This window comes from Colobus angolensis, unplaced genomic scaffold, assembly GCF_000951035.1.
Source record: "Colobus angolensis palliatus isolate OR3802 unplaced genomic scaffold, Cang.pa_1.0 Scaffold31, whole genome shotgun sequence".
Lineage (NCBI taxonomy): Eukaryota > Metazoa > Chordata > Mammalia > Primates > Cercopithecidae > Colobus > Colobus angolensis.
The window spans coordinates 11,886,503-11,897,628 of NW_012116377.1; the positions used below are offsets into that span (position 1 = coordinate 11,886,503).

The 11,126-nt window shown below is 39.2% G+C and overlaps 1 protein-coding gene across 1 annotated transcript in view; it reads left to right on the plus strand.

The window, feature by feature from the left end:
* Window positions 1-11,126, plus strand: part of POLQ (polymerase (DNA directed), theta) — a 149,520-nt gene that overhangs the window by 41,918 nt on the left and 96,476 nt on the right. Inside the window, exons 3-7 of the mRNA XM_011950860.1 lie at window positions 10-71; window positions 880-1,059; window positions 4,354-4,484; window positions 6,260-6,416; window positions 8,767-8,875. Of these exons, the coding sequence (XP_011806250.1) occupies window positions 10-71; window positions 880-1,059; window positions 4,354-4,484; window positions 6,260-6,416; window positions 8,767-8,875 (639 nt within the window). The remainder of the gene's footprint in view (window positions 1-9; window positions 72-879; window positions 1,060-4,353; window positions 4,485-6,259; window positions 6,417-8,766; window positions 8,876-11,126) is intronic.

An 11,126-nucleotide genomic window follows, 5' to 3' on the forward strand; every position in this document is an offset into this window, starting at 1 on the left:
CGTGCTGAGTCCGCCGCCGGGCTTGGGTCGCTGCCTGAAGGACCGCAGCCGTCAGTCGGCCGCAGCTGCAGGTGCTCCAGGAACCCGGGAGGCCGCGGGCAACGGGGGCAGCTCCGCCGGGCCATGGGTTGGGAGGTGTCCTCACCCCACGGGACTTGCTTCACTGCATACCCCATTGGGCTTCTACTCCCCTTCTCTGTGACTCGGGCCTGGTGTGGCAGGTCACTTTCTGTTCAGACATACGCGTGTTTTCAGTGATCGCCTGGTATTAATATTCACGTGGCTTCTGGGTCTTTCGACCTTTACAGAAACAACTTCCTAGTTAGCCAAATCCCATCACCTGTTCGGGGGCTCGTTCCTCACAGTACCCAGTACTCCTTACAGACCCTTAAGACGGGATTGTTGGGCCTGGAGTATGGCACAGGCTGTTTGGCGTCCAGAGGAAGGCTGGAAGGGATTCGTAATAAGATTGGTTGGGTGTCCCGTGGATGTCGACTCAGTTTTTTAAAATCGGTAGTTGTGCAGTCGTCATGGAACTAAAACTTACTATAAATAGAAACTCACCTAACTTAGCTTTGTAGTGCTTCCATATTGCCCTCTTCCCCCAACTCCACCCGTAATTCCAGCACCCTTTATCTACTGTGTATTACACGCTTTTTTGTTTGTTTGAGGCTTTTAAGGAATTGTTTTTATTATATGCAGTAAATAACAATTTATTTTCTATACGTGGCCAATTTCTCATAAGATTCTTGAAGTCAGGATGTGCTTTAAAGAGCTTCATTTCAACATGTAGGAATTCCCACACACGGTGAAGGGCTAATTGTCAAACTCATATATTAGAAATAAATTAAATTTTTAATTTTTTCTTTTTCCTAAAAGGAGAATGCAAGCCTACAGTTCCCGACTACCAAATCGACAAGCTCCTATTGGCCAACTGGGGACTTCCTAAAGCAGTTCTGGAAAAATACCACAGTTTTGGTGTAAAAAAGATGTTCGAATGGCAGGCAGAGTGCCTTTTGCTTGGACAAGTCCTGGAAGGAAAGAATTTAGTTTATTCAGGTATCGAAATTTATGTAAATTAATTACTATTTTTAAGATATGAATGTAAACAATACTCTATTGAGGTAGTTGTGGCTCTTTTAAAAGGTGAATGAGGCAGTGCTTTATAACTAGAGAAAATCTTAAAATCTGTGCGAAAAGTGGAGTTTTATTTATTTATGTTTAAGTTACAAAAGTTTTATTGTTTGGGGACGGGGGAAGCAAGAAAAATGACAGTTTAAAGAGTGGGCAATTCTGTCTGCCATCATTCTCAACAAACATAATATCCCACTGAGTGTACAACGGGAGATGTAAATCTGCCCTTCCCCTGTTTGATCCTGGTTGCTTTTCAGGGTATGAGTATTATCATTATATGTTTGTTAATTGAGTTTTTTGTTTTTGTTTTTGTTTTTGTTTTTTGATGGAGTCTCGCTCCAGGCTGGAGTGCAGTGGCACTATCTGGGCTCACTGCAACTTCCACCTCCCAGGTTCAAGCGATTCTTCTGCCTCAGCCTCCCAAGTAGCTGAGATTACAGGCGTGTGCCACCAGGCCCGGCTACTTTTTTGTATTTTTAGTAGAGATGGGATTTCACCATGTTGGCCAGGTTAGTCTTGAACTTCTGACCTCAAGTGATCTGCCCACCTTACCCTCCCAAATGCTGGGATTATAGGTGTGAGTCACCGTGCCCAGCTATAAATTGACCTGTTTGTACAGGGTTGTATATACAAATAATATGTAATATACTTTATATACAATTTTTATGGGGTTTTTTTTTTTTTTTTTGAGATGGAGTCTTGCTCTGTTGCCTAGACTGGAGTGCAATGGCGTGATCTCAGCTCACTGCAACCTCTGCCTCCCGGGTTCAAGTGATTCTCCTGCCTCAGCCTCCTGAGTAGCTGGGATTACAGATGCCTGCCACCATGCCCAGCTAATTTTTGTATTTTTAGTAGAGACGGGGTTTCACCATCTTGGTCAGGCTGGTCTCGAACTCCTGACCTCAGGTGATCCAAAGTCAGCCTCCCAAAGTCCTGGGATTACAGGCATGAGCCACCATGCCTGGCCCTATATGGGTTTTCAAGGGCAACTATGACATACACAATTTTTAACCCATGCTTTCTACACTGACTTTAAATCTAATCATTTGGTAAGATTCAATTCCTTTGTGTCAGTTTTCTCCGAAATTACGAGTCACACAGATTTTTTCATTATGGCTGTAAGGAAGAATTAAATAATTATCAGCAGATTTAAGTTCAGGCAGTGGAATTAGACTGGTTGGATTTGAAAGCTATCACTTGCTGGCTATGCAGCCTCACAGATTACTTAGGAAGAGTGAGAGAGTATATATGTGTTTGTGAGTATGTGTGCATTGGTAGTACTTAGGGTTGATTAAATTATTTAATATATAAGAACTCAGAACAGTTTTTGGCACATAGAAAGTACTTGTATTGTGAAAGGGCATTACAAAAAATAAAATACAAAATAAAATTCTTGTAAATGCTAAGAGGTCGCAGTCAGTGGCAGTGGCATAGTGGTGTGACCATTTCAGTTGCTTGAAACTGAAACTTGGGTATCATTCAGAACTCTGGTCACCAGCTTATACAATTAATCACCAAGTCCAGGTGTCTGTTACCTCGTGTATCTCTTGCTTCTGACTCCTCCTTTCTGTTTTTAGGTCCATTACCTAGTACAGTTCATTATCATCTTTCTTCTAGATTATACAGTAGCTTTGAAACTAATTCATTGTTTTCCTCTGATCTTGCCCTGCTCCTGCAGCCAAAGTAGTCTTTTTTTTTTTTTTTTTTTGGATGAAGTTTCGCTCTTGTTGCCCAGGCTGGAGTGCAATGGCACAATATCAGCTCACTGCAACCTCTGCCTCCCGGGTTCAAGCAATTCTCCTGCCTCAGCCTCCCGAGCAGCTGGAATTAACAGGCGCCCGCCACCACACCCAGCCCCAATTTTTTGTAGAGATGGGGGTGGCACTGTGTTGCTCAGGCTGGTCTTGAACTCCTGGGCTCAAGTGATCCTCCCAAAGTTTTGAGATTACAGGCATGATTCACTGTGCCCAGTCCAAAGAGATCTTTATAAAGTACAAATATGATCTTGTCACTCCTTTTCATAAAACTCATCAGTCACACTACATTGCTTTCAGAACAAGGTTTAAACTCCTTAAATAGTGGGATTATAAATTATAAATTCTTCTTGTGGCACTTTCATATCTCCTCTTTTATACCCCTGGGGTACTTTATACTCCATGCTTAGTAAATTACCTACTATGTCATCTGAACATGCCAGGATTTCTTGTAGGCCCTTTGTACCATATGCTGTTTCTTAGGCATGGCCTTCCTTTCCTCTTCCTTTCTTTTTTTTTTCTGGAATGGAGTCTCGCTGTGTCACCCATGCTGTAGTGCAATGGTGTGACTGCAGCCTCCGCTTCCTGGGTTTAAGTGATTCTCAAGCCTCCTGAGATGCTGGGATTACAGACGCACACCACCTTGCCCATCTCGGCCTCCCAAAGTGCTGGGATTGCCGGTGTCAGCCACCACCCCGGCTTCCCTTTGCTTTCTTCCTTACCTTCTCATAAATTCTGTTTTCTTTCTGTAAGATTCCTTGCAACTCCTTTTCTTCCACTTCTTTTCTTTTCTTTTTTTTTTTCTTTTTGAAACGAAATCTCTCACTGTCGCCCAGGCTGGAGTGCAGTGGGGTGATCTCAGCTCACTGCAACCTCTGCCTCCCAGGATGAAGCGATTCTTGTGTCTCAGCCTCTGGAGTAACTGGGATTACAGGTGCCTGCCACCACGCCCGGCTATTATTATTTTTTATTTTTATAGTAATAAAGATGGGGTTTTACCATGTTGTCCAGGATGGTTTCAAACTCATGACCTCAAGTGATCCCCCGGCCTCGGCCTCCTAAAGTGCTGGGTTTACAGGCGTGAGCCACCGCGCCCAGCCCTTTTCCTCAACTTCGATCGTAGCTCCTATCATAATAAAGTTGTTCATCTACTTCCTCAAAGCGGGCCTTTTACCCATTTGATACTTAAAGGAAAGGATCTTTAGGTATAAACTAGGTACTCAGTAGTAGTCATCATATATTGCTGATATAAAGATTTGTTTACACTGTTTTTAGTTGAGGCTATTAAGACAGCTGGTTTAAAGTAAAGGGCATTTCAGTGTGTAAAGATTTTAAGTGCTGTTGGGCCCTTAGTGATCCATTAGCCTTAGGCTCTGTAGTACTACACGTGGCTTAAAACATTTATTAATGAATTGTACCAAATATTACTTTTTTCTTATAATATTGTGGAATAATCATGTTTTAGCTCCTACAAGTGCTGGGAAGACTCTTGTGGCAGAGTTACTTATTTTGAAGCGGGTTTTGGAAATGCGGAAGAAAGCTTTGTTTATTCTTCCCTTTGTTTCTGTGGCTAAAGAGAAGAAATACTACCTCCAGGTAATGTTTTTTACTAAGTTAGAAATAGTGAAAGTCTCATTATTGGCAGCCTTGGTTTCATTCATTTGAAATAGAATTATAAAAGCAAGTGGAAAACAAAGTTTCTTTATTGCATCCCATGTAACTTTAAGAGGTGACTGCTAAAAGCATTAAAAATTTGCAGTAGGGGGCCGGGTGTGGTGGTTCACGCCTGTAATCCCAGCACTTTGGGAGACTGAGGTGAGCGGGTCACCTGAGGTCAGGAGATCGAGACCAGCCTGGCCAACATGGTGAAACCCCATCTCTACTAAAAATACAAAAATGAGCTGGGCGTGGTGGCGCACACCTGTAATCCCAGCTACTCGGGAGGCTGAGGTGAGAGAATTGCTTGAACCTGGGAGGCAGAGGTTACAGTAAGCCGAGATTGCACTATTGCACTCCAGCCTAGGCAACAGAGTGAGACTCTGTCTCAAAAAAAAAAAAAGAAAAAAATTAAAAAAAATTACAGAAGGAAACTTAAAAAAAATTATTATTAAGGAGAAGGGGCCATCAAATCAAAAGAATAATTGGTGAAAATTGTGTAAAAATTTGTAAACCTTTTCTTAGGAAATAAACAAAATACTTAAACTAGCATATAAACATGCACATTAAGAATCAGCATTTAATTGAACAGTCGGACTAGACTGAAGCATAGAAAGGAAAGAGTGTTTAAGGAAGCATATCCTGCTCTAATTGAGGTCTATTTAGTAGTATTTAGGGGATGAAGGTCAAGATCCATTGGTGCTTATGTAAAGCTCCAGGTATGTGATCTGTTCCTCTGTTCTGCAGAAATGACTAATAGTAGTTTACATCAATATGATGCTCACAGTTTTTAGGGCATTTTCACAAATACAGTGTTTTATTAAGTGGAATAAATTTACTGTTGTGATTTCTGCAGTGAAAAATATGTGCTTTTGGAATGGAAAGTTATACTGATTGTTAAAGAAATGTGGGTTCTAGTCCCAGTTTTGCGACTCACTATGTCTTTAGGCCAGGCATATAACCTGTTGGGCCTCAGTTTTTTTATTTGTAAAATTAGGATGTTAATCCTTAGCACTGTGGGTTAACTCAGTAAACACTCAGGAAAATTTTATTGAATGAATAGCTCTAAATTTCTATGGTTCTATAAATCTTTTTAACAGTTATTTCAGAGGCACAATAGCCAACAAAGCTGGTCCTACATGGTAACATCACTCAACTTAGACCCAAAGTAACAAAATGATGAAAGGATCCTTTTTATTGAAAGGTATGTTAGTTAAAAGTTAAACTAAAAAAAAAAAAAAATTATAAAAATCCCACTGAATTTGACTTTTAAAAGCTTTTCTTCCAATTACATTAAAAAATTGGTCATTAGGATAATGAGACTATTTTCCTCATAAAGTATAAATTTGTTTCTTAAAGTGTTATAACTAGTTTCTTGCTATTTATTAGATTAAAAATGTTAGTGCTTAAGGTAGTTTTTCTCCAATTTTAATTCCTATAAATAGCTCTTAGAACTTTTTAGATTATTATGCTGTCATTAAAATTGCATAATTTTATTTGACTCTTAACAGAAATGTAAGTTTTGTCAGTTCTAAACTTTATATTTTTAGTATATGATCTAAAAAGAACCAGTGTGTCCTGGCCAGAAACAACTGATGACAGTAATCTGGTAGATGTCCTTAGATAGTTATGTCCATGTTCTGGGATAGAACCAGTTTATAACTCTTGAATTTCCAAGTTTTTTCACCTGTATTGTTCCTTTTTACTCAATTCAGAGTCTGTTTCAGGAAGTAGGAATAAAAGTAGACGGTTATATGGGCAGCACCTCTCCATCAAGGCATTTCTCTTCATTGGATATTGCAGTCTGCACAATTGAGAGAGCCAATGGTCTGATCAATCGCCTCATAGAGGAAAATAAGATGGATCTGTTAGGTAAGAAAGTTAGAAAATAAGTAAATGCTTTCTATTGTTATTTTTGATGGAATGAAGTGGAGCTGTTGTGATTTCTGTAGGTCCCATTTGTTTTTCTGTTGTCTACTTCTGGAGGCGGGAATTGACATCTGTAATGTTAGGAATGCTGTGTTTATAAGTTTTGTGTCCTGCTGCTGTTATTGACTCCATTATGTTGCATTTTTGTACTTTACAGAATGTAGAGGATGTCCTTAAGCCCTCAATAACTTCTCCTTGCTTCTTTCTTATCTAAACTTTACCAGGAATAGAAGGAAGCCTGCTGGGCCAGATAAGCCATTTTGCAGTTAGTGTGTATGTGTTTTTGTTACTATATTCTGCTGCTATGATGTCTATTTTGGGCTTGGACCTAGAGTCTACCATTTAGCATGGAAATGGTAGGAAGCTAAAGAAACTGACACTCTATTTGAGCTTGGGATTCTGGGAAGATTTTCTATCTTTTTTTTTTGAGAGGGAGTCTCGCTCTGTCGCCCAGGCTGGAGTGCAGTGGCCGGATCTCAGCTCACTGCAAGCTCTGCCTCCCGGGTTCATGCCATTCTCCTGCCTCAGCCTCCCGAGTAGCTGGGACTACAGGCTCCCGCCACCTCGCCCGGCTAGTTTTTTGTATTTTTTAGTAGAGACAGGGTTTCACCGTGTTCGCCAGGATGGTCTCGATCTCCTGACCTCGTGATCCGCCCGTCTCGGCCTCCCAAAGTGCTGGGATTACAGGCTTGAGCCACCGCGCCTGGCCAGATTTTCTATCTTAATGCATTTTTTTTGCCATTATGGAAAGGCCATTATGTAGAGGTAGCAACAGGCATAGAAGGATTTCAGCAGCAGAAGTAGCAAGAATATCAGCTACCTGTTGAGAACGTGGTACACTTAAAAATACCATGGTAAAGTTATGGTAGGGTAGGGGTGGAGGGTGGGAATCAGACATGGGCTATGTTCCATAAAGCTTGGAGAGAGAAATTGCAATTGATTTGTATCAGAATTGTCTTATTACTTGTGACCTCATTGGACTTTAAATTTTGAGAGTTGCAATAGACCCTAGTAAGTGCTATTTCTGATGTACCTAGCACAGTGCCTGGCACACGGTAGGCAGAATACTTTTTTTTTTTTGGTGAATGAATGAATAAGTGCTAAAATAACTCATTAGACAGTACAATTTTGGAGATAGATTATTGATAGGAAAAAGAACATCATGTGTCATTAGGAAGTTCCCTATTGTCTCCTCAAATTCCTTTTCACCGGAAAGTTGTTTTTTGGTGGGGAGAATTTGGGATGGGGAGAATACCAGTGCATGTGGAAACTATGTTGTTATGAAAATGTTTTAAGAAAGTATTGGTTGACACTGAATTTTCAGTAATTCTTAAGAATTTTTCCAAGTATATACATTGGTTAAATTCTCCAAGTAGTGAAGGACATTGTGATCATATTTTTGTTTTGCAGTATAGTGACTCACTAGCCTACCATATTAAAAATCTGTTAAAATTGTCTTTTTCTTCTGGACCCTCTTATGTTTTTTTCTAAGCTACTTTCCAACATGAGTATATATGTTTTCCCATTGAAAAGTCAATACACTGAAAACTGACATAGATGTCTTTGATATTTGACTGTATGTTTATTTCAGTGAAGTTGCCAGTTTAGAAGAGTGATGAGAGGCAGTTTTCCCTGGGTTTGTTTAGCCCTAAGTAAGCTAATAATTGATTTTTAGATCCAGTATACCTTGTAGTACAGCTGCCTGTAATACCTGAAACATCTTGGAAAAGAATTGCCCATTATAAGGAATATGATTTTTGATTTATGGTTTGAAATTTGCATCACTTGCAATGTATTATATCTTATATCAATGTGTGATATAAGGTATTGAGTCTTTTAAATTTCTTCTTGTCACAGTCATAAAAAGAATGAAATCATGTCCTTTGTAGCAAAGCCACATGGATGCAGCTGGAGCCATTATCCTAAGCCAATTAATGCAGGAACAGAAAACCAAGTACCACATGTTCTCACTTGTAAGTGGGAATTAAACTTTGAGTACTCATGGACATAAAGATGGCAACAACAGAAACTGGGGACTACTAGAAGGGAACAAGGGTTGAAAAACTATTTAATAATAGGATACTATTGCTAAGTACCTGGGTGATGGGATCATTCGTACTCCAAACCTCAGCATTACGCAATATACCCAGGTAACAAGCCTGCACATGTACCCCCTGAATCTAAAATAAAAGTTGATATAAAGGAAATAAAATACAGTGAAATAAAAGTTGGAAAAAAATTCTTCGTGGATGTGAGATTCTGTAAAAACCTAGTATCTGGAAAATCTTTTTAGGAATGGTGGTTGTCGATGAATTACATATGCTGGGAGACTCTCACCGAGGGTATCTGCTGGAACTTTTGCTGACCAAGATTTGCTATATTACTCGGAAATCAGCATCTTGGTGAGTACGTGAAATACCTGAGTTCCTGAGATTTCAAACAGTGTTGAGAAAGTGTCTGAACAAGTGCATAAGTATGAGTTAAATAAATTAAGGGAGTGTAATATTTTTCTTATTGAGAAAACTCATGTATAGTAGTTTGTTTTTGTTCCAGAAGAAGTCAGTCCAGGCATAGTGGCTGACACCTGTAATCCCAGCACTTTGGAAGGCTGAGGTGGGAGGATCACTTGAGTCTGAGTTCCAGACCAGCCTGGGCAACACAGTGAGAACCCATTTCTATAAATGATAAAAAATTAACTGGGCATGGTGGCACACGCCTGTAATCCCAGCTTCTCAGGAGGCTGAGGCAGGAGGATTACTTGAGCCCAAGAGTTCCAGGCTACAGTGAGGTATGATTGTGCCACTTTACTCCAGCCTGGGCTACAGAGCAACACCATGTCTCTAACAACAACCTGAAAAGTATTTCAGGTTGAAACTGATTTTAGATTACTTTGTAAACATTCTTAATTTTCTGACTGCTCACCCTTCTGATGTATACATTTTTATTATAGATTTTTAAAAATCTAGTTTCTGTATTTTATTATAGATTTAAAGAAATCTATTTCTGTATTCTGTATATATATGAGTAGTCAGGCTAATTTTGAAAAATAGTATTTTTTTAGCCCTCACTTCTCAGAGGCTACTTCAACCTTTCAACTCTTGTAGCTTTTTAAAAATATTTACAGCAGCATCTCTAATTGTGGCTACTTAATTTTTTAAATTTCAGACCTTATATATTGACTTTTACTATGAAAGAAGAAGATCTAGCTTTCTTTTAAATTCTTTACTAACTACTACCCAATCATCTCCCTTCTCTGCAGTCTCTCCTTATCCTCTCATTATCTTCCCATTCTTCAAATATAGTTATGTTACGATTTTGCTTAGATCATTATTCAGTGTTATGCTATTATGACTATATAAATAACATTGGTAACTGGGCTATGGTGTAATATGATTACTTTTGCTTTCTAAACAACTTTTTGTTTTCTCTGAAATTAATAACTGTCTTTTTTGTTTGATGGCTTGGTTTTCCAGATACTTACTGCTAACTTATCCCTAGCCTCCTCCCTAGTTGTGTATTCTACCGCATTTGCTATTCTGCCAGTCATCTTCTTGAAGATTTTCCTAAAGCCCTTCAAGTTGTTCCAGTCTAGATAGGTGGTTAATCTATATATATGCTACATAGCAACCATCTTGGGATTCCCTTCCCCCAACCAGTGTTTTGACCATATATCTGTCTTGATTTACCTTCTTGTTTTGGTGGGAATATCTTCCAGGAACTTCTAGTTTATTTCAGTGAACACACATAGGTATAAATTTTTTAAGAACTTGCATGTCTGAAAATGCCTCATAATTCTTTTTTTTTTTTTTTTTTCTTCTTTATGGAGTTTTGCTCTTTTGCCCAGGCTGGAGTGAAGTGGTACAATCTCAGCTCACTGCAACCTCCACCTCCCGGGTTCAAGTGATTCTCCTGCCTCAGCCTCCCGAGTAGCTGGGATTATAGGCGCCTGCCACCACACCCAGCTAATTTTTGTATTTTTAGTAGAGACAGGGTTTCACCGTGTTGGCCAGGCTGGTCTTGAATGCCTGACCTCAGGTGACCTACCCACCTCGGCCTCCCAAAGTGCTAGGTTGATAGGCATGAGTCACCGTACTTGGTCTGCATAATTAAGGACTGTCCAGGTATAAAAGTCAAGATTGGAAATACTTTTCCTTCAGAGTTGTCAAGGCATTACTTCATTTTCTCATTGCTATTGAGAAATTCAGTGCTATGCTGGTTTTTCATCCTTTGTATACAATTTTTTAAATTCTGTCTGGGAATTTTTAGGCACTCCTCTTTTTCCACAGTGCTGTGAAATTTCATACTGATGTGTGTTGGTGTTGGTCTATTTTTAGTCATTGTGCTGGGTATTCAGTAGGTTCTTTTCAGTTAAGGGAGAATTGAACACATCTTTCTTGTGATAGAACAAGCAGATAACCATCTCTATCCCAAATCCCTAGGGATATAGAAAATATGATTAATATAATCAGCAAATTTGACCTAATGGATATATATTGAACAATTACCTCAAAACAGCAGAATACATGTTCATTTGAGTTACACATGGAACATTTATTAAAAAGTTTCCATATGCTGGACAATAAAGCAAGTCTTAACATATTTTAATGAATTCATATCATTTCTTTTCTTTTTTTTTTTTTTTTGAGATGGAGT